General features: G+C 43.7%; 1 protein-coding gene across 1 annotated transcript in view; it reads right to left on the reverse strand.

Annotated features, from left to right (window-relative positions):
• nid2a (nidogen 2a (osteonidogen)) overlaps positions 1-23,575 on the reverse strand; it is a 35,988-nt gene that overhangs the window by 3,016 nt on the left and 9,397 nt on the right. The window contains exons 4-41 of the mRNA XM_034546730.1: positions 22,835-22,936; positions 22,586-22,725; positions 21,909-22,041; positions 21,483-21,815; positions 21,097-21,208; positions 19,238-19,277; positions 18,903-19,012; positions 18,648-18,781; positions 18,415-18,526; positions 17,932-18,132; positions 17,609-17,839; positions 13,703-13,849; positions 13,256-13,384; positions 11,404-11,529; positions 10,687-10,823; positions 10,497-10,602; positions 10,246-10,379; positions 10,019-10,124; positions 9,106-9,239; positions 8,875-8,980; positions 7,962-8,095; positions 7,731-7,836; positions 6,818-6,951; positions 6,587-6,692; positions 5,721-5,854; positions 5,500-5,605; positions 5,181-5,314; positions 4,958-5,063; positions 3,939-4,072; positions 3,740-3,845; positions 3,482-3,615; positions 3,280-3,385; positions 2,604-2,737; positions 2,415-2,520; positions 1,657-1,790; positions 1,470-1,575; positions 233-362; positions 40-140 (exon numbers count right to left, since the gene is read on the reverse strand). Of these exons, the coding sequence (XP_034402621.1) occupies positions 40-140; positions 233-362; positions 1,470-1,575; positions 1,657-1,790; positions 2,415-2,520; positions 2,604-2,737; positions 3,280-3,385; positions 3,482-3,615; positions 3,740-3,845; positions 3,939-4,072; positions 4,958-5,063; positions 5,181-5,314; positions 5,500-5,605; positions 5,721-5,854; positions 6,587-6,692; positions 6,818-6,951; positions 7,731-7,836; positions 7,962-8,095; positions 8,875-8,980; positions 9,106-9,239; positions 10,019-10,124; positions 10,246-10,379; positions 10,497-10,602; positions 10,687-10,823; positions 11,404-11,529; positions 13,256-13,384; positions 13,703-13,849; positions 17,609-17,839; positions 17,932-18,132; positions 18,415-18,526; positions 18,648-18,781; positions 18,903-19,012; positions 19,238-19,277; positions 21,097-21,208; positions 21,483-21,815; positions 21,909-22,041; positions 22,586-22,725; positions 22,835-22,936 (4,924 nt within the window). The remainder of the gene's footprint in view (positions 1-39; positions 141-232; positions 363-1,469; positions 1,576-1,656; positions 1,791-2,414; positions 2,521-2,603; positions 2,738-3,279; positions 3,386-3,481; positions 3,616-3,739; positions 3,846-3,938; positions 4,073-4,957; positions 5,064-5,180; positions 5,315-5,499; positions 5,606-5,720; positions 5,855-6,586; positions 6,693-6,817; positions 6,952-7,730; positions 7,837-7,961; positions 8,096-8,874; positions 8,981-9,105; positions 9,240-10,018; positions 10,125-10,245; positions 10,380-10,496; positions 10,603-10,686; positions 10,824-11,403; positions 11,530-13,255; positions 13,385-13,702; positions 13,850-17,608; positions 17,840-17,931; positions 18,133-18,414; positions 18,527-18,647; positions 18,782-18,902; positions 19,013-19,237; positions 19,278-21,096; positions 21,209-21,482; positions 21,816-21,908; positions 22,042-22,585; positions 22,726-22,834; positions 22,937-23,575) is intronic.

Consider the following 23,575-nt stretch of genomic DNA (forward strand, 5'->3'; position numbering starts at 1 on the left):
GGCACCACACTGGCACATTACTGGTGAAGAGACACTCACACGCAGGTTTGACGACGTCATTTGATCGGGTTCCGGGGACCTCCCGTCCGTCCTGGTCCACGCACCAGCAGTAAGTGGTCTCTCCGTAGCACTGGACTGGACTGAGAGACAATTTTGCTTTCTCGAGTCATTTGTCATTTAAAAACATCAATCTCAGCTACTGTTTTTGTGTGAGTGAGTGTGCGGCGTGTACCTGAACTGTCCGTCCGACTCGCACTGCGGCACGTACTGCTGTGGCTCCGGCTTGCCGCCGTAGTGCTCGATCAAGCTGGCCCGCCATCGCTCGCACACGCTCTCAGGGCGCTGGGTCGGAGCCACAGGGCCTGAGGGGGACAAACACGCATATTTTTAAATATTTAAAAAGTTATATATAATACCACAGGGTTGTGCATTTACAATGCCGATCCCATTCGTTTGGAATTCATGTAATTATTTAACCCCATCGTTCGGGTGTTCGTGGAGTTTCTCTAGCTGCAGTGCTTGATGAATGGTGCGGGGAGGTCCCGTGTTTAAAGTCACAGACACACACACACACACACACACACACATCTTGCTTTCGTCAATATTGTTTACCTTGTAAAATCTCTTTAATAACTCGCTTTATAGGCGAGCTTTAAAACTAAACCTGAAACCACTTTGGGCTTCCACTAATGTTTATTCTGGCCTCTCTCTCGCTCTCTGTGCATTTCTGATGCCAGACTGCAGTTGCTGAGACTAAGAAGGAGATCTGGGTAATATCTGAAAGGAGGGCGAGAAGAGAATAGGGAGAGAAGAAGGCCCACTAAAAAATTTGCCTGGTGAGTTTTCCAGCAGCAGTTTCTGCAATCCGGTCTTATGAATCACTTGGTTTGACTTCTATTTGCTGTTCAACCACATGACCAACTGAGTTTAGTGGTCCACGTGTCTCCGACGTCCTTCCCAGAAATGGACAGCATGTGGACTGTCCGCTAAATTAATAATAATTCAGACTTACTGTGTTGGCAACGGGGTGTATTACTTATGTGGGCACACAGACGTGTGTGTGTGTTTGATGCCTGCATCACGTAAACGTCTAAATATGATACAGATGTAACTAAAATTGACAAATTATTGGCTTACATGAGGAATCCCTGAATCACTGTGGTCATAATGAGCAGCTTCCAGTTTTTAGTTTGAATAAAGCCGAACCAACATCTGCGTTTCTGGAGGGTGGAGGTAACACCGCTCCGTCACTCAGCTGCTCAAGCAGCCCGCCTTGTTTTGCTTTGGTCGCCTGGCAACAGCCTGCTCATCTCACCACAAAGTGACCACTTCAGATGTTTGAATGGTCATAAATAGGGTTTATAGCAAGAGGTGAATTTATAGAACGGCCTCTGTGTGTACTCTGTGTGAGTGAGAGGGCGAGAGAGAATCACAGTCACAGAGAGAGAGAGAGGGGGGGGGGGTCTCACCTGGTCTGTCACAGTCTACAGATGGTCTACCAGGTGGAGTCCTGGTTCCTGCTCTCTCCTGTCCCCTGTCGTCTACACACCAGCAATGTCCAGTGGAACCGTGACACTGAAATACACAACAATTAATAACAATGTTATCCATAGTAATAATAAGAAGAACAACAACACACAGACATCCCAGTGTTACCTGTAGAGGTAGATACTGTCCGTTATCCTCACACTGAGGAACGTAGGCTCCAACAACAGGACGTCCCTCTGGACCGGTGGTCTGCACACCGTCTCTGTGGTGCTCACAGTGAGTTTTAGGACGCTCTGGTTCATCTGGGGGGAAAAAATAACAAATGTACAAAAGTTATTAGGAAACACACAAAGGGGTTCTTAGCAAATGTATAATTAATTAAGCGTTATGATTTAATGAACATCTTAAGCTTTTGTCTCCTGATGGCCAAGACTGCTCTCTTTGCTGTGAGAATCTGGTTCTACCGATTCTACGCAGATGATGCGATGCACTTTCATACACATGCAAAAAAAAAATATATTCTTTCTTGGTAATCCTAACCTCTGACTATCAAAGAATCAAAGGAATCACTTGATTTAGTTTTTGGTCAGTCAGAGTTTTTGATCCAAGACTTTCTCGTGTAAGGACTTAATTAATCCTGACCTCTAATCGCCTCTCTATTATCAAAATAGAATTGGATCCTGCAGACATATTTCGGTAGAACCTCATACAACCATCTGGCATCGTGGACATTTCTTGTTCTGTGGCTCTGCAATCTACAACATCTGGCTCCTGGATGAACTATATAGTATGAAGGATTATTTTCATCCTGTACGAGTCATAACTCCTTCACTCTGGTCTTCCTCTCAGTTGAAATACTAAACAACCTTGTTATAGCCGCCATGAACAGCATAACATTGAACATCTTTTGGCAGGATAAAACTCACCTGGTTTGTCACAGTCTTTGGGTGGTGTACCAGGTGGAGTCCTGGTTCCTGTTCTCTCCTGTCCCCTACTGTCCACACACCAACAATGTCCACTAGAGCTGTGGCACTATCACAACAATGAAATAATATTTAGGTATTATGTCTCTCGTTTGTTTGAAGTTACTCAAAGTAACATTAAACGATGCCAACCTGCAGCAGGAGGTATTGTCCATCAGGGTCGCATTGGGGCACATAAGCTCCAACTACAGGATAACCCACTTGACTGGTAGCCTGAGCTCTGTCTCTGTGGTGCTCACAGTGACTTTTAGGACGCTCTGGTTCATCTGGAAACATTTACAAGTTAACAAAAGTAAGAGACAAATTTGTATCAAGCAAATCTCAAGTTGCAGGTCTGGGCGACAAAACACTTAAATCCACATGAGTCATCATGTTGTAGCGAGTCAACATGTCAGTAAACGTTTCACAGACGGGCCTGTTGGACCTCAACGTGCCTCTATGCTGATGACAATCCACTCCCTGGGCAAGCTGACCTCTGAGAGGTCTCCCCATCCTCTCTGACGGCATCCTGACCTGCACAGACTGCGGTCTTTAAACAATGCCTGACTTATCCCGAACACGAGGCCTTCATTACGGCCATGTTCTCGTTCTGTTGGTCTGCACTCTACAGCTCTGCTTGGAGGCTTGTTCAAGCTCTCCTCACATCCTGTACAAGTGAGTAAAAAGCCCCCTTGAATGGGCTTCTTAAGTATTTTTGTCAACTCCAACAACTCATCTAGAATGCTGCAGAAATTATGTGATCCATCCTCAGAGTTTAGATCAATATGAATGTCACCCCAACGTGTGCAGCAGAAATGAGCAATCTCACCTGGTTTGTCACAATCCACAGGTGGTGTACCAGGTGGAGTCCTGGTTCCTGCTCTCTCCTGTCCCCCACCGTCCACACACCAGCAGTGTCCAGTTGATCCGTGGCACTAAAATACACAATAACAACCAACCATTCTTACACATAATAAGCCTTATGAGAGAGCAAAGGCATTATGTTTCTTTACAGTAAAAGTAGGTCTTACCTGTTGAGATGTGTACTGTCCGTTTGAGTCGCACTGAGGTGCGAACACTCCTATTATAGGATACCCCTCTGGACTGGTGGTCTCTACACTGTCTCTGTGCTGCTCACAGTAGGTTCTGGGACGCACAGGCTCATCTGAGGATTTCATATGAAATAATAGTAAATAAATAGTCACGCCAGAGTACAAAACGAGATAACGAGATTGATGATGTAACCGAAATGTAACCCCAAAACTCAAAGAATAGACCCTTTCCCTCACCTGGTTTGTCACAGTCTTTGGGTGGTGTACCAGGTGGAGTCCTGGTTCCTGTTCTCTCCTGTCCCCCACTCTCCACACACCAACAATGTCCGGTGGAGCCGTGACACTGGAGCAATATATATCAAAATTATGCTTACGTTTCTCCACAATACTCAAAGTTGCATGACATTTATGAATAAATCTGTCACCAGATGCTGACCTGCAATGATGTGTACTGTCCGTTGTCCTCACACTGAGGTACGTAGGCTCCAACAACAGGATATCCCTCTGGACCGGTGGTCTGCACACTGTCTCTGTGGTGCTCACAGTGAGTTTTAGGACGCTCTGGTTCATCTGGAGGGATAAAGATGAACAAAGCAGGGATCATATGCATATTCTTTTAGAGTGTGTTCAATAGGAGAACCCTCCTGTCATTCCAAAATGGGATGAAAGGCAGTCAAATACACACATTTGATTAGAAGTAATTAATGTTTTCTTATGCTGTAAAAAGTTATTTTCCAGAGAGAGTAAAAAGAGTAGATCTATATTTCTAATACAGACCATTTATATTTACATAACCACTAGCTATTATGTAGATATGTATTGCATTGTTAGTCCTTCATTCCAACAACAAATGCAGTTGAACATAAAACATACGTTAATGCTGGTTGTGTGGACAGGGCTGTGTTTGTGTAAAGACCTACAAATTAACTTTTAAAAGGCACATTTTAAAAGAATGACTGGGGGAGTGTTTATTGTCTTACTGACATATCATAGTTAAAAGGTGGCTTACGGTCATAATATCCAGCCGGCACATATCCAGCTTGTAGTTATTATAAGAAAAAATGACTTTTGCACCAAGTTTCTCATATTTGTTTAGCTTTATCTTACTTTTTCCTTTATGTTCAACTTCCCACCACACACACAGTCTAACAGTGATGTCACCTGTTTTTCCAAGCATTCCAAGGCTATGACCCAATGACCTCAGTAGTGCACCACTTACAAGGTTAGACACACACTCACATAAACATGCTGTCTGTTTGACTTGTCATTGAGTTGAGCAATTAGGGGGTTCACAGGTCAATGTTTAACAAGAAAGCCTTGGAGAGCCATGACATAATACACCTGCTGACGCTGGTGCTGTTGATGTTGCTGCAGAGGACAAAACAGGTCGAAGCACTCACAGGGAGCTGAATTGAGGGAGAGGTCTATCTATTCATATGTATGTTTGTCTCTCACCTGGTTTGTCACAGTCTGTTGGTGGTGCACCAGGTGGAGTCCTGGTTCCTGTCCTCTCTTGTCCCCTATTGTCCACACACCAGCAATGTCCAGTGGAGCCATGACACTAAAATACACAATAACAACCAAACAAATGCATTTAATTTGTTATGTTATATTAAATGAAATTAAAAAAACTGGTCATCTGTCTGACAATTAGCTGACCACTCATGGAGATGCTGACCTGCAGTGGAATGTACTGTCCTCCTGCATCACACTGAGGTATGTAGGCTCCAACAACAGGATGTCCCTCTGGACTAGAGGTGTGCACCCGGTCTCTGTGGTGCTGGCAGTGAGTTTTAGGACGCTCTGGTTCATCTGAGGAGAACAGCATGACATTTGTTTACATGATGAATCTTAAACTGATAAAACAAACTGGCCACAACTACAAGATAATACTAGTACGTCTTTTTAGATTGATCTGATTGTTTTTTTTCTACTCAGGCCAAACAGCAGCCCTCAGCCGAAATGCAGTAAGCACCGGCTGCAAGCTGAAATCTCACCTGGTCTGTCACAGTCTTTAGGGGGTGTACCAGGTGGAGTCCTGGTTCCTGCTCTCTCCTGCCCCCTAACATCCACACACCAACAATGCCCAGTGGAGCCGTGACACTGCAATAACAATACCAGTAACTGTAATGAATTTATGTACGTTTTGAAATTGAAATTGTAAATTACTGATTTAAAAAATAATATTTTATGCATTAAACCAATTACAAATACTGACTTGTAATGATGTGTACTGTCCGTTATCCTCACACTGAGGTACGTAGGCTCCAACAACAGGATATCCCTCTCTGTCGGTGGTCTGCACACTGTCTCTGTGGTGCTCACAGTGAGTTTTAGGACGCTCTGGTTCATCTATAAAGGAAGAAAACAAAAATGGCTGTTGATCAAATATGTGATCCTTTTTCATCCATCTTTTGACACCATCGTATCCTACTTAAATAATAGGGTTCAAGTAAATTTGTTCATTAGATAATTAGCATTGAAACAGGGGACAGTGGTGTCCCGGCTACTCCCTAAGGCTAAGCTTGGTTTGGTAGTTCAGTTTGATCTTTTCTCCTCCTTGCTGGCGATGATGCACACCAGGATGGTGTCATCTGCATATGTGAGCATTTTTCTTGATTCAATGGCTAGATGTACCACAGTGGATCCAATTTTAGATCAGCAGCTAATGTTACATCCTGGTGTGAAAGTTTATACTCTGGTAGTTTATCATTTTTTGCCTCATTGGCTTTACCTGTGAGTTTACACAGCAAGTTTAGTTTACTGGTGATGGTTATCCAGCTAAGCGTGTGAAGAGCTCTGTCAAGTCTGAGGAAATATCCCTGATGATATCATAGTGATGTCGTCTGGCTTATCTCACCTTGGGCTAGGAGGCCACAAATTGATGTGTGGAGACATTAACATGTGCTGAGTTTCAAAGACATGGGTGGTTACCAGGCAAGGAGGGTCTACTGAAAGTTGCCTAATGGGAAACGCACTCGGGACTAAAAGCCCAACTGTCGCCATTTTTTTTACGACTCTCACAAGTTCCCTAACTTTATACCCTCGTTTTTGAATGGACCCAGAAGAAAGAATGTTCCTCACCTGGTTTGCTGCAGTCTGTATGCGTTGTACCAGGTGGTGTTCTTGTTCCCGCTCTCTCCTGTCCGTTACCGTCCACACACCAACAATGTCCAGTGGAGCCGTGACACTGCAGTAAATAATAACAGCCATAACATCAATAACCAACCATATTTTATCTGTATGAAATTAAGTTAACCTCCTTTTGTTTGGAGCTGATAACGAGTATTTTCAGACACTTCATTTGTGACCAACCTGTGAAGCAGTGTACTGTCCGTTATCCTCACACTGAGGTACGTAGGCTCCAACAACAGGATATCCCTCTCTGTCGGTGGTCTGCACACTGTCTCTATGGTGCTCACAGTGAGTTTTAGGACGCTCTGGTTCATCTGTGAAGGGAAGAAAAAAATTATTATGAAAGAATGTGATTTTGTGTGATATGTTTTCACAAACCTTTCAACCCCATCATATCCCACTTAAATCACAAGCTTCATGGCAAATATTTCATTAAATATTTAGCATTCAAAAAGTGGAATATGGTGTCCCGGACACTTTCTAAGACTAAGCTTGATTTGGAAGTTAAGTTTGATCTTTTCTCCTCCTTGCTGGAGATGATGCACACCAGGATGGTGTCATCTGCATATGTGAGCATTTCTTGTCATTCAAGGGCAAAAGTGGATCAATATTCAGATCAGCAGCTAATGTTACATCCTGGTGTGAAAGTTAATACTTGTTTTGTTTATTATATTTTGCTTCATTAGTTTTTAAGGGGGCCCTTCTGTGAGTTTACACAGCAAGTTTAGTTTACTGGTGATCCGTAGTCCAGCTAATCGTGTGAAGAGCTCTGTCAAGTCTGAGGAAGTATTCCTGATGATGGCATAGTGATGTCATCTGGCTTATCTCATATTGGGCTAGGAGACCACAAATTCATCACAGAAAGTCTGCATTACAGAATCGAATGGAAGTTCATAGATATGAGAGAGGGTCTACTGAAAGTTGCCGGATGAGAACCGCAGGTCCCAGTGGTTTTGAAAATTGACCTGCACTCAGAACTAAAAGCCCAAATGTCTCCACTGTTTTAATTTTGAAATTGTTTTAACATCTCCCACAAGTTCCTAACTTTATACCCTCATTTTTAAATGGACCCAGAAGAAAGAATGTTCCTCACCTGGTTTGCTGCAGTCTGTATGCGTTGTACCAGGTGGTGTTCTTGTTCCCGCTCTCTCCTGTCCGTTACCGTCCACACACCAACAATGTCCAGTGGAGCCGTGACACTGCAGTAAATAATAACAGCCATAACATCAATAACCAACCATATTTTATCTGTATGAAATTAAGTTAACCTCCTTTTGTTTGGAGCTGATAACGAGTATTTTCAGACACTTCATTTGTGACCAACCTGTGAAGCAGTGTACTGTCCGTTATCCTCACACTGAGGTACGTAGGCTCCAACAACAGGATATCCCTCTCTGTCGGTGGTCTGCACACTGTCTCTATGGTGCTCACAGTGAGTTTTAGGACGCTCTGGTTCATCTATGAAGGGAAGAAAAAAATTATTATGAAAGAATGTGATTTTGTGTGATATGTTTTCACAAACCTTTCAACCCCATCATATCCCACTTAAATCACAAGCTTCATGGCAAATATTTCATTAAATATTTAGCATTCAAAAAGTGGAATATGGTGTCCCGGACACTTTCTAAGACTAAGCTTGATTTGGAAGTTAAGTTTGATCTTTTCTCCTCCTTGCTGGAGATGATGCACACCAGGATGGTGTCATCTGCATATGTGAGCATTTCTTGTGATTCAAGGGCAAAAGTGGATCAATATTCAGATCAGCAGCTAATGTTACATCCTGGTGTGAAAGTTAATACTTGTTTTGTTTATTATATTTTGCTTCATTAGTTTTTAAGGGGGCCCTTCTGTGAGTTTACACAGCAAGTTTAGTTTACTGGTGATCCGTAGTCCAGCTAATCGTGTGAAGAGCTCTGTCAAGTCTGAGGAAGTATTCCTGATGATGGCATAGTGATGTCATCTGGCTTATCTCATATTGGGCTAGGAGACCACAAATTCATCACAGAAAGTCTGCATTACAGAATCGAATGGAAGTTCATAGATATGAGAGAGGGTCTACTGAAAGTTGCCGGATGAGAACCGCAGGTCCCAGTGGTTTTGAAACTTGACCTGCACTCAGAACTAAAAGCCCAAATGTCTCCACTGTTTTAATTTTGAAATTGTTTTAACATCTCCCACAAGTTCCTAACATTATACCCTCGTTTTTGAATGGACCCAGAAGAAAGAATGTTCCTCACCTGGTTTGCTGCAGTCTGTATGCGTTGTACCAGGTGGTGTTCTTGTTCCAGCTCTCTCCTGTCCGTTACCGTCCACACACCAACAATGTCCAGTGGAGCCGTGACACTGCAGTAAATAATAACAGCCATAACATCAATAACCAACCATATTTTATCTGTATGAAATTAAGTTAACCTCCTTTTGGTTGGAGGTGATAAAGAGTATTTTCAGACACTTCATTTGTGACCAACCTGTGAAGCAGTGTACTGTCCGTTATCCTCACACTGAGGTACGTAGGCTCCAACAACAGGATATCCCTCTCTGTCGGTGGTCTGCACACTGTCTCTATGGTGCTCACAGTGAGTTTTAGGACGCTCTGGTTCATCTGTGAAGGGAAGAAAAAAATTCTTATGAAAGAATGTGATTTTGTGTGATATGTTTTCACAAACCTTTCAACCCCATCATATTCCACTTAAATCACAAGCTTCATGGCAAATATTTCATTAAATATTTAGCATTCAAAAAGTGGAATATGGTGTCCCGGACACTTTCTAAGACTAAGCTTGATTTGGAAGTTAAGTTTGATCTTTTCTCCTCCTTGCTGGAGATGATGCACACCAGGATGGTGTCATCTGCATATGTGAGCATTTCTTGTCATTCAAGGGCAAAAGTGGATCAATATTCAGATCAGCAGCTAATGTTACATCCTGGTGTGAAAGTTAATACTTGTTTTGTTTATTATATTTTGCTTCATTAGTTTTTAAGGGGGCCCTTCTGTGAGTTTACACAGCAAGTTTAGTTTACTGGTGATCCGTAGTCCAGCTAATCGTGTGAAGAGTTCTGTCAAGTCTGAGGAAGTATTCCTGATGATGGCATAGTGATGTCATCTGGCTTATCTCATATTGGGCTAGGAGACCACAAATTCATCACAGAAAGTCTGCATTACAGAATCGAATGGAAGTTCATAGATATGAGAGAGGGTCTACTGAAAGTTGCCGGATGAGAACCGCAGGTCCCAGTGGTTTTGAAACTTGACCTGCACTCAGAACTAAAAGCCCAAATGTCTCCACTGTTTTAATTTTGAAATTGTTTTAACATCTCCCACAAGTTCCTAACATTATACCCTCGTTTTTGAATGGACCCAGAAGAAAGAATGTTCCTCACCTGGTTTGCTGCAGTCTGTATGCGTTGTACCAGGTGGTGTTCTTGTTCCCGCTCTCTCCTGTCCGTTACCGTCCACACACCAACAATGTCCAGTGGAGCCGTGACACTGCAGTAAATAATAACAGCCATAACATCAATAACAAACCATATTTCATCAGTATGAAAGTTAATATCCTTTTGTTTGGAGGTGATAAAGAATATTTTCAGACACTTCATTTGTGACCAACCTGTGAAGCAGTGTACTGTCCGTTGTCCTCACACTGAGGTACGTAGGCTCCAACAACAGGATATCCCTCTCTGTCGGTGGTCTGCACACTGTCTCTGTGGTGCTCACAGTGAGTTTTAGGACGCTCTGGTTCATCTGGAGGAATAAAGATGGACAAAGCAGAAAAAACAATTACATACACTAAAGTAACTCTCCAGCTTCACTTGATGCCTTTTTATGTAATAGACTGTAGGTGTGCTTTATATATCTCACCTGGTCTGTCGCAGTCTTTGGGTGCCGTCCCAGGTGGCGTCCTGGTTGCTGCTCTCTCCTGCCCCCTAATGTCCACACACCAACAATGTCCAGTGGAGCCGTGACACTGCAATGAGTCATCAAACGTTTCCCAATCAGTACTTCACTCAAGTCATCAGTCGGCCATGCAGGTTCTCACTCCATCCGTCACCTGCAGCGGTCGGTAGCGTCCGTCAGAGTCGCACTGAGGGACGAAGGCTCCGAGACTCGGTCGACCGGCTCGTTCCCCCCCACTCTGCAGGCTGTCTCGGTGCTGCTCGCACTGGCTCCTCGGCCGAACTATTTGTCCTGTAGAGAGAAATAATATATATATTTATATTTTACTGTCCTTTCTTTTCTTTCCTCCCACATCTTTATAGTTGGTTTATATTGGATACGTATAGTTAAATATAGAGCAAATGTATCAGTTATTTCCATATTGCCTATATTTGTTTATGTTCCTATCAAACAAAGTTTATAACAGGTTTCTATAACTATATCTACAATGTTGTAATAAAGAAAGTCATGGGGAAAGCTCCAATGAGGTAAATAAAACAAATCAATACAATTGAACTGTAATAAAAGTAACTGGAAAAAATTAACACTGGAGTTATGGACAATAATGATCCCAAATTGTACAAAACATTATAAAAATATAATAATGAAAATTATAACTTCAAAGCAGATATTTTTGCAAACATATATGAAGCGTCCCAATGCGGCTTTGGATATATTACTTTATCTATATCTGTCATACATTTCTCTTGTAATATTAAGTCAATATAAAAAATTACAAAAATTAAAAAACATCAAAGCAAAGCTTTCTCTCGTATTGAAAATGATATTTGTCGTAATCATGCATCACTCGTATAGTGACAAATACACTGACCTTCCTGCTGGGAACAGTAGAAACCATCACCATGAAACCCAGGCTGGCACTGGCACTGGAAGGAACCCAGTGCATTGATACATCTGGCACTGCTGTGACACGGAGAGGAGCTGCATTCATCTACATCTAAGACACATACACAACAATCACACATGTAAAAACAGAAACTACAAATGTAGTAATTATTTGGCTAACTCCACAATTCTAGACCAATCTAGATGGAGAAATAATTCAGTTCAGAGGTATCTTATCAGTGTTTGGATCTTTTCCAGGCCTTGTGTAAAGTATCTGTCCAGCAGGGAGGGAGGGAGGGCTTGAAGGAAGTTCATCAGAAGTTCACACTGATGGTTGAAAGGAGGACACACACACACACACACCTCTCCTCCACACATTCCAAAGCCAAACACACATTGTGTCACTGCTCCATTTGTCTCTCACTTTCACCCCCCTCCGTTGTCTAATCTCACCCCCTCTTTCTCACATTAGTGCTCTCATTCCCACCCCTTGTTCTCACATTTGTCACCCATCCTCCCCTCTCGCTGCGTTTCCTCGCTTTTGCAGCTGCTGTGGAAGACACGGTGTGCCTGCACCAGGACAAACATGTGGATCCCGTCCAAACTGCTGCGCTCGTTTTTTTGGAACATGCTCCAAAACATCTCGTATGTGGCCGACAAATGCAACGGACGAGGATGAAGACGTGAGAATGAAATGGTCGGTAGCCGCTGTGCAGTGTTTTGCAGAGGGTTCCTTTGTTGTTTGCCCAAGAAGAGCATCACCTTTATCACAATTACAGTGCATGCAGGAGGACGTATGGATTGAGCAGAAAGGAGCATGTGTCGTGGTTTCGAGCTGACGTCAGTTTAGTGGCTTCAGTTCGTTGTTGATGACGTTTTTCAGTCAAATGGTAGCGCCATGGAGCTCAGAGACAAACCACGACGAAGGGCTTGTCAGGAGTTCTAGAGAATAATTAACAGGTGTTGAAACCATTTCAAAAAGCACAAAAACACAGGTGAGCCTGCTGATTGAACTTGAAAGTAAAAAGTTCCAACAGTGGTCTTGCTGGGAATTAATAAAGCACCTGTGCTTACATCTAAATATCCGGCTACTATACATCTTTTTCCTGTTCATTTTAAGCACCGCTAGCTGCAGCACTCTAGAGACAGCCAGATGTCAGTCTGCTACTTGGTTGGTCGTTCCACCGCTTAATAATTTAGTTTAATATCAGAACTATTCGGTGGATTACAGAGAAAGACGCAACAGGCTCCAGACTTAGTTTTTTCTCCAGCCCCACTATCAGGCAGACATGTTTGTACATTAGAGACGAATCAAATCAGCTGCTGCAGTGTCAGTTGCACAGCCTCTAAAGCAAGCTAACATTAGCCGCAAGGAGCTACTGGTCGTACCAGCAGCAAAGCAAACGAGTACTGAAGTGTTGTGATTTAGGGCTGGAACGATTCCTTCAGTGACTCATTGAGTTTCATTTTGAATTGGAACACATCGCAGTTCGATCAGGTAAAATTATAGAACCTTTATAGTTGCAGCCGATAAGACGTATATAGCTTTTATTTAAAGTAATCAGATTGATTGATTTTTTTTTTTATTGATTTTTTTTTAAATTTTTTTTTTTTGCATTCGAAACATGTTTTCTTTAAAACCCAGAATGCAATATGCCACTAAATTGGTTTCATTCGGACAAATAATTGCAATTCTAAAAAGGAAACAAATGAGTTGTTTTTTTAAAGAGACCCCTCTGATTTTCTCTTTTGCTTTATCAAGTAGACATTGTAAATATACACAAAGGATGCACAAATTAGCCATAAGGGGCTTCAAGGAGTTTTTCCTTGCGACTCACCAACACAGGTACGCCCGTCGAAGCCAAACTCATAGCCACCTTGGCACTGGCAGCGGTGGCTACCGGGCAGGTTCACGCACTGAGCGTGAGCGCCACATGAGCTCAAGCTCTCCGCACACTCGTCTACGTCTGCAGTGAGAGAGGGAGAGAAAGGGGAGACAGTTCTTCTATGAACTCGTGTGGAATCCCGGTCTCCCGACATATGTGTGTGTGTGTGTGTGTGTGTGTGTGTGTGTGTGTGTGTGTGTGTGTGTGCGAGTATAAAAGCTGTAAACAATACTGATGCTGTTGTGTTACTATAACATGTGTACGCGTGACCCCTCTTCGCTGGGTGGGCAGATCCATCCTCTGCCTTGAACCATCGGTGACTCTGTCTGCGTGTGTTCGTGTGATGGAGAGAGACAGCACTCTGTACGCGCACGGCCATATAAAGTGCGCACGCTTTACCGTAACAATTGCGTCCGTCCCCTCTGTAACCAGTCGCACACTGGCACTGGAAGTCCTGGCCCTCCAGTGGGATACACTGGGCCGTGGTGTCGCAGTCGTGGTTCCCGGCGTAGCAGGGGTTGACCAGCTCAGGCTCCGTTGGCTGGACTACAAAGAGGAGGAAACAGATTGGTTGGTTAGTTGATTGATTGATTGATTGGTTGGTTGGTTGGTTGGTTGGTTGTCAGTAGCACGTATGTTTTTTGGTGTGATCGTGAATACAGGGTATTTTCCAAAATAACGACTGGGTTTCGTCCTAAACAGCTGGAAGAGACAGCAACAGTATCACATCCGAAGACATATGACAAGAGCAATCTACTCTCTCAAAACACTCCAAACGTCCTGGATTGAGAGGAATTGAGATCCAGATTATTCGTCGGTAAGAGTCCAATGATTGCAGAGCCTAACCAAACGCACATGTCAACCCACTCCGCGCTGCCTTCTCATGGGACGCTTTCCTCCGAGGAAGTCATGTTCTCAATATTGGACATATGGATGATGTTAGACGCACACACACACAAACACAGAAGAGAGACACCCACACAGACAGGGGGATGTGCGTTTCCTCAAACCAAAGCAAGACCATTTAAACAGCAGCCCCCAGACTAATTTCTGGAAATTCAGGGAAGGCAAGCAAGTACAGAAAAAATATGGGACACAATTTGAAAAGAATGGAAAGGACTCGTGAAATATACTTAGAATATAGCGACGCACGCGGCTACTCTGCTTTAAAAAGGTTGAAGTGGCCCGGTGGGAATCGAGCCACGAATCCTGGCGGCGTTAAAGCCTTTCGCTCCCAACTGGCTCGGTTGTGGATTTGTTGTTGAGGTCTAAATAATGCTCTAAAAATGATTTTAAAAGAGTATGCTGGCGTCGCATTTGCAGTTAGATAAAATTAAATGCAGCCCTTCCGATGGACGACCTTGTCGACATCTAAATATTATTCAGAATATGGCAGCTGCTTTACGTTTTGAGGAAGTGGTTTTTAGTGTCTGCACAGTTTTACTTCACGTTGGGGAAAATGCCGTGAGAGGTTTGGAGTCCAGTTGGTCGTTAGGGTTTACATACGAGCAGTTATCCACAAGAATAAGAAAACCAACTGAAAGACTAATATCTGTTTTAATGATGTTTAAGTGCTTTCGGATGGACTTTTTCTTTACCTTCGAGCGCATACAAACAACAACACACAGACACACACACACACACACACATACACACACTTACACCTAAACTAAATCAGACACACAGACGTTAGCCACAGCTTGCTTCCATCTCCTCAGCCCAGAGGCCAATTCTGGCTCATTATGAGAACGAGAGAGAGACAGAGAGAGAGAGAGAGAGAGAGAGAGAGAGAGAGAGACAGAGACAGACTCTTCAAAGTCCTGAATGCACAGATGAGAGGGCGAGATACAAATAAAAAAAACGGAGGGATAATTAGAGAGTTAAAGAGAGAGAGAGAGAGAGAGAGAAGGCGAGCGGGAGAGAGGGGTGGAGAACACACTACACACCATCAAAGCAATGACTTGCAGTTTCCCACCTGTTGCTTTTTTCCACACACACACACACACACACTCACATCCCTGGAGACGATACAGCTGGGCTGGGAGGCTGAAAACACCCACACACCCACACACACACACACACAGGTTTAACAGCGGTGTGTGTAGCTTCAATGGTTTGTTTCCCCGAGCTGTATGGAGAGGCGAAGTCCCGTCCCTCCTGGTGGACCACCATGGGACCTTTTATCTCTTCTCACTAGAGACGGGTTTCTGTTGTGTTAGCATGAGATAGATCGATAATCGATAAATCGATAGATCAGAACAGCATTTATACATACATTTGCACATATAAGTAAAGCAATATTAAATATAAAAATGCACAATATATGCAATGATAATAATAATACCAAATTAACTAACAAACCAATAGTGCTGCAAGATGTAACCAATTGCGCGCGGCACTCAGCAGGTGGAAAGCTTTAATGACCGCGGGGTTTCCCAAGAATTTAGCCCAGTCCGAGTTGACTGCGAGCCGATGGAGGAGTCTCTCAACTGCCGACGGATTGCCACTGCGCTGCCGCACTGGCTTAATGTTGAATATTCTGAGGGGATCACGTGCTTCGGGGATAGGGTGTGCCGGGGGGGACCTGAAGCCAGTGAGGGCGGTGTCTCTCACATTTCTGTTCGCTAACATTTTATTCTATTTCTACTCTAATCACAGCACCGACTGAAACCCATTAAAAAAAAGGCCCGGACCAGCTTTTACAACAAATAACACTCTCCATGTGCTGCTGCCTCTGAGGTTTTAACTAGAAATTATTTAAAAACAAAAATGCAGTTATAAGAAAGTTGAATCACACTGTATGACAGCTGTTCACAAAGAACAACTGTCAACACATACTCAAGTCAGGTAGGTCTGTTCTCTCTCAGTGTCTGAAGGTCTACAATCTCAGATTCTCATGACATCAGTGGGCAGCTATTCTGCCCGGCAACCCCCCCCCCTCCCCCTATAGAAAATCTGTCATTGGCTTGGATATTATTTCCCAGAAAGTGTAAGACACACACACACACACACACACACACACACACACACACACACACCACTTAACCCATGTTTACAAAAACCCTAATCCCCGAAAGCTCTTCCAGCTGTGCTCTGGATGTATCGGTGCGTGTGGATGTGCACGTGTGAGACGTGTCATCACAACCTTTTTAATCAAAGTGTTGACGTTTCAATGACAGAAACTTGGCCTGGATTCAAAAACGAAAAAAAAAGATCTTTCTTTCTCCCCATCTCTTCCTCATCAGGTATATTGGGTCAAAACAAAAAATATTGAGTTTGATCGATGGAATGGTTTGATTTGTGCTGATCAGAAGAGCCCATCAATTCTACGGCTAATAATAGTTAGATAAATGAACAATTCCACACGATACATGTGATTGGTATCAGCCGATGCTGCTTCCAGCAATCACAACCAAAAGTCCTGATCGGAGCCCCCAAAGTATCAGCCTATAAGATTCAAAAACGGAGGGCATCTGTACAAATACCACAGAGCCAAACCAATCTGGTTGGAATACAAAGTTGTGTGCTTTTGGTTTTGTGTTCGGGTCCCACAATGAGGTGGCTATTGTATTTATTTCTCCTCATGCTTCAATCTCATTGAGTGCCGCTGACCTCCATTCAGCTTTAGTCTGCGGGACGATGTCAACACTTCAGATTTCAGTCCCTATTGACCAAACCAAACAAGTCCCATATTCAAAGTCAGCTGTGACGCCGTCTGCAACGGATCCCAGAAACAGCCGAGGATAACACATTGTTTTCCAACGTTTCAGTGTATAATTATCCCTTCGGCTTGCAGCATGTGTGTTTGAAGCTGAGCGCTGTCCAACTCTGCAGCGTGGGTTTGGCAAAGGTTTCAATTACTAGGTGGTCTGGCCCGCTAGTTGTGGCTCTGCATCAAGAAAACCTCATCTTTGACGCCCTGAGTGCGTTCCCCCACTTAAACACTGACAGCGATGGTCCGGAATGGAATCACTCAGATGCTCGCTTCCCCCGGATAATGCGGCATCGTTAGCAGCAGGACAGTGTCTTCCACACACACTTTTTGGGGGTTTTCCATTAGCAAAAGCTATGGATATTACCCGATCTGGTACCACTTCTGTCGAGATTCCAAGCGAGATGAGGTGATCCTAGAAGGTGGAGTTTAAACACTGCAGAACGAAACTGAAACACCCTTAATATTAACTGGAGAAAAACCTTTTGGTGTGGAACTGAATGTATTTTATGAAACCTAATTCAGCGGAGAGGATGAAGATCATAGCCGGATATCTGCAGGCGATGTTTCCATCTGATCCCAGTTGGACTCACCTCCGACTGGGCTGATCTTGTTGGTGATGGCGTATCTCAGAATCCGCTCCTCCTTGACGTACATCAAAAACACCCTCTCCATGGTGATCTGCAGCGTCTCCGGGACGGCGGCGCGGTTGTCGTGTCGACAGTCGCGATATGTGATGTTCTGCTTTAGCTGGAAGGAGAAGGATTCGGCACCGCGCTCGGCCGAAACCACTGAGTACTCCCTCACGGAGGAGGAGGTGGCGACTGGGGAAAGAAAGAAGTAGAAAAGGGTTTTAGGGCATAGAGAGAAATGAAAACGTTGCATAAAATTTGTCTCTTGTGGTTGTTATGGTTACCGGCTGGGTAGTACTGGTAGATCTCTTTAAAGGGATCCATGGTAACTTCCGCTCCAGGGGGCAGGAAGGGCACGTTGCCATTGACTACAGTGTCCACAGTGAGGTGATTGTTGTCGTCGAGGCCGTGGCCCGTCTGGATGATTGACAGGCGCTGGTTGCCGGGGTAGAAGATCACCTCTGCACGACGAGTGAACTCAGCACCTGGTGATGGAATAAGTCGATCGACCGATCAATTCTTCTTCTGTTTGCCTATTTATAGATTATTTTTAAACACCGACGGTGTAGCAGTTGTATATCCTCAAAAATGTTTTGAATCTGTACAGAAAATTCTCACACACACACACGGCTGTTTTCTATTAGAGAGGGGAGGGGGAAGCCTGATATCACATCACATCCCTGGAGACGATACAGCTGGCTGGGAGGCCGAAAACACACACACACACACACACACACACACGAGCGGCTTAAACACACACGGTTTACCTGTGATTTTGAATCCCGCTTGGCTATTGGGCAGCTCCAGAGCAAACAGCCATCCAAACAGCTCTCCTATTGGTGCGAGTGGCATCAGAGCCCAGCCCACTGGCTCAGGTACCTGACCAATCAACACAATGCGTTACAAAAGGGGAAATCCAGAGAAACCAGAGACTTATATGTGGATGAGAAGAGGAGAATTCCCTTTTCATAGAAATTAGATTTCCTTTTCAGACTCCTACCTCGCTGATGGCAGTGTACGCTCTGCCATCGCCCACCACGATGTAGGCGTGAAGATCAATGTTGTTCAGCTCCATTGGAGTCGAACCCACGGTCACTGTTCCGCTCACCTTACCACTAACTCGCTGTGGAGCACCTGAAGGAGCGACACGGAGGGTTACAGCAAAACAACAACAACAGCTTGAACATTTGGAGAAAACATAATGCTACTACATTTAAATATAAGATTTTCTGTGGGTCAACGGTAGTGCTCTAACCCTCGGGTAGACAGTGGCGTCCGTTGCCATAGAAGCCAGGCCGGCAGTGACAGCAGAACCCTGTGGCGTAGTCGGAGCACAATGCATTCTGGGAACACTGCTGTTGGAATCTAGAACGAGAAGAGAGCAAAGAAAAACACGTTTAATGGTTAAAGAAAAGGGAAAAAAGGACAGATGCAGCAGAACCAGAGATATTGTCTTTTTTATTGCACGCATTTCTCTTCTTTGCCTACATCCCCCACAATGCAATCCGACCACATTCAGTACAACAACCACTACAAATAGTTGGATCCACCAACAGCAGGTAAATATCATGTTCACTAGTCGTCACATACCTGGCACATGTTTCCTTATTCTCTGTAGTGTACTGAATCACTGTGAGAGAGAGAGAGAGAGAGAGAGAGAGAGAGAGAAAATAAGTAATAAGAAATCAGTTATACATATAACAATACTTATATAATTAATATCCTACAGTCTCCAAAATTCTAAGGAAAATGGCAACAGGACAAAACAGAGCGTTCAGTAGAATGATGTTGGTGAGCTTCACTACATTTCTTCTGTTTCCAGTATTTACATCACACAGACATGTTTAAATGGAGACGGAACATTTATGGTTGTAAAGATGGACAGAGCAAAGACAGAGGGAGGTATACACACACACACACACGAGCGCACACACACACACACACACACATGTTGAGGCACTACTTGGAGAGAAACCAGCTGTTGCAGTCCTTTCTCCCACACCCACTAATCCACTCAGTCACACACACACACAAACTCACACAAATTCACTGTTTGCTACATGAACTCCCAAAGGCATCTTCCACACCGATATGTTTTCATTTTAAAATGCATAACTCTTGCTACCTCTCGGCCTAGTGTCCGGCAACACTTCTCTACTATGCCCACAGTTTTTTTTTCCAACCCCCTAACATGGACACTTTTGCCAACTCTGACTCCGTTCGGAAACTTTAAGTTGTAGCCTGGCCGGCAGAAACTGAGACTTTTGAAAGCGCTGGTGCAGACGCCCATGCTTGCTTCCCGAATGGCTCTCAGCAGTCGCAACGCATCCTTCCCTGATTCGTCACGCTCCCTTTAACGTGGCCATTTTTCTTGTCTATACTAGCAGCTGTTGTGTGGTTAAATGTAATCCAAGCAAATAAATCTCTGGTCTTGCTTTTCGCCCAGTAATGTTAACAGCTAAGCGACCATCGGCCGAATAGACAATCTACTACCTGTTTACACCGCCGTGCACATGCCCAGTTTATTCCAATGTTCATGAGACATTTTCAGGTGTGTTAGTCTAAGATTGTTTATTGAAAACGTAGAGTGTACGTAGCCTTGGTATGAACTCTGAATAAAGTAACACACACACACACACACACACATGCACACATTCAAATGGACACAGGATGTCAGGATACTTTCCCAGGAACAGCACACACACACACACACACACACACACGTAGGAGACAAATCACTGTGCTTTCCTACACATAAACACACATACGTGCCAATGCTGTCGAGGGAAACCCAAATATCGCAAAGATTTTTAAGCTCTGCCTGAGTTTCATGAACATCAAACCCATGACAGCACCGAGAAAATGCATTTGCGAGTATTGTATTTATTTTCTTAATGTTTAGACATTTCTTAAATGTCACACAACCAGTCCTTTGAAAATATCGTAGTTTTGGCTGGTTTAGTAAGTCTTAAAATCTAGTTTTCCTGAAATAGAGTGCACACAATTAGTTTGAAACAAGACATGAGAACTAAATGAATGAGGGATTGGCCGAATTCCCAAAAATAATCTTTGCTTTTTCAAAGAATTTTTTTTATTACATCACTCCAAACTGAGTTAAATTACTTAATAAGATGAGCTTTTCGACCCTTATGTAACCAGGCAAGTTGCCTGAGAACACATTCTTGTTTACAGCAAAAGCTTGTGGGAGTAGTTGCAGGGGAGGGAGTGTTTGACACACACACACACACACACACACACACACACACACACACACACACACACACACACACACACTCACACCTGGGAGCTGCCCGGCACAACGGCAGTATTGTACTTCCAGCTGCTGAGCTCTGCATGTAGAGGGCAATGTAACGCTACCCTCCTGTTTTTCAAATAACTTAAGCAGACAACTTCATATATATTCATATTCATGCATATTCATCGCCTACCTCCTGTGTCAAAATCAACATCGTCTTCGTCCACGCTGACCACGTGACCTCCAGGGGAAAGAGGTGGTTCATTCCTGTGAGGGGGGTAGACATCCACCACCTCCAGGGGAACCTACAGGGGGAGAAGCCTATGTTTAACTGAAAATATATTTTTACTGTTTGTCATACGTTTCAACTACCTCCAGATGTTTCAAACCACAGCTATGATCAGCGCATACTTTACATTTTGTATACGGTATGTAGTGTATAATGATTGCAGTTTTGCCAGCGTTGTGTTGACACCATGATGCTGTCTCCAAATAAGCGTTCCATCGTAACCACAGAATTTACAAAAAGCATCTCCAATTCTCCAGATTGGACATGTTAATTCATCGTTTTAGAGTTACCTGTGGTTGCTGTTCCTGAGTCTGCTGGCCACCTCCCTCTGGTGCTCTTTCTGGAGGATTGGGGGGTGCATACTGCCTCTCTGCTGGCTCTGAGTTGTACCTGGGTTCAGAGGTCAACGGCACATCTTCAGTGCCATACGCCACCTGATGACGAGTATCCTCCGAAGGGGACGAGGGAGCATCAGGGCTTGCTGGTTGAAGGGACTCTGAGGGGTCACCGCCAGCAAGGGCTGTCTGGAATTCGGGGTCCCCGCCTGTCAGAGGGTAATCCTCTTCTTCCTCCTGGTTGTCAGAGTATTCCTCAAACTCACCATACTCGGCTGTGGTGGTGTCCTTGAAGCAGAAACCATGGAGGGGTCAGAGGTGCTTTTCTGCAAACAACTCTAAAGGGTAAATCAAATGAATTAAACAGAAAAACTAGATTACCAGGGAGAGGCCATGTCCTCGAACTGGTGGGGTAACAAGGAGGCCACCGATGGATGCAGGAACAATGTTGTCAAAAGAGTAACTGTTCCCAGTGTGGAAAAGCCAAATACCTGGAATTCCTGTATTCCCGACCCTAGAGAGCGAGTGAAATGAATTATTTTCAGGTTGAAAGCACAACAAGCATGTTTTTTTCTTCTTCAAAGCTAGCATTACAGGTGTGTTAGCAGCAACAGCTAACAGCTAACAACTAACAGCTAACGGATGACAGCTGCTTTGCTCAAGCCTGCTAGCTAGTTAAGAATTAGCTAACTGTGTTTTTGTATAGCGTAACGTTAGCCTTTCTATCTAGTGTTTTATAATAAGGTGTATGGAGCTAAATAGTGCTTTCTGTGTCACATGATTGAATGCATTTTGAAAAATAACCTTTTAATTATAAATTGAACTTTCTCTATCACAAGAACAGTGTTTTTCTGGCCATTTTGCTAGCCAACTATTTGCAGTGAGTGAGGTCCCCTCAGTTCAGGTGAAGATCAGATAAGTGACACAATTCTAATTTGGTGTTTGGATAGTGTCAGTTTGTTCGCTAGCCAACCCATCGCTTATAACTCTCTTTCTTGTTAGCTAACTCTCGCAAGAACCCTTCACCAAAGTTATCTAATTAAGGTTTCTTTACTTACTGGTAGAGGTTTTTCACACTCTGCTCATCGCTGGTAACGCTGTAGTGAGGTCCGTCGGTCCGGGAGAAGATCAGATATGTGATTTCTCCTCTACTAAAGCCAACTCTGGCAGGAAGCTCTATCTCAACATTATAAGACTCCTAGACACAGAAAATTACATGAACATCATTGCAATGTCACAGTTCTGCAGCGGTAAAATAGCCAAGCTAACCTAGCTGTGACTTAAGGTCTTGAATATAACCAGTTTACCTTAGGGCGAGTCCCAAAGAAGTTAAGGCCACCTTCAGGGTAGAGGAAGAGAACGTATGAATCGGTCTCATCGTAACCAATTACGGCCTGGAACGTATTGACCTAAAAAGAGAGAAGAGAGACCATCAGTGTGAACCAGAATACCAACGGACCAAAACTCAAATGAGCCTCTCGCAATGGTTGTTCAAGTGCAGTTTACTGGTAAATGTTGTTGTCCACATAGGTATATCCAAAGAAGCATAAGGAGAGGACAGAAAGAAGTGAAAGGAAAGAAGGTTTTATTTGATTTAGTTTTTAGAACATACGATTCTTTCATGGGACAGATTTATAGGATTGCAAGTTAAACAAAGTGGTCATTGTGTGTTGTGTTAGTTTAAATGTTCCCTTGCTTCGAGCCAGGTCTTTCAACATATTTTAAAGGACCAGTGTGTGGGTTTTAGTAGCATCTGTTAGTGGTGCGTTGGAGATCTACAATGGCCTTCAAGTATCTTCAAGCAAATGCGAGAGGCCCTCTCTAGAGCCAGTGTTTGGTTTGTCCATTCTGGGCAAATGCGGAAACATGGCGGTGCAACGTGGGGAACTCTTTGGTGTGGAGTAGTGCGAGACTGCAGGTAGACCCTTCTTAGACTCGCTCCCTACGTAGATATAAAGGTCTTATTCTATTTCTGCCAATGAATCTTCCTAAACCATGCACACTAGACCTTCAAGCAACTGACTCAAGAGAATCTCTGGAAATTTGAT

This window comes from Cyclopterus lumpus, chromosome 2 (assembly GCF_009769545.1).
Source record: "Cyclopterus lumpus isolate fCycLum1 chromosome 2, fCycLum1.pri, whole genome shotgun sequence".
Taxonomy (NCBI): domain Eukaryota; kingdom Metazoa; phylum Chordata; class Actinopteri; order Perciformes; family Cyclopteridae; genus Cyclopterus; species Cyclopterus lumpus.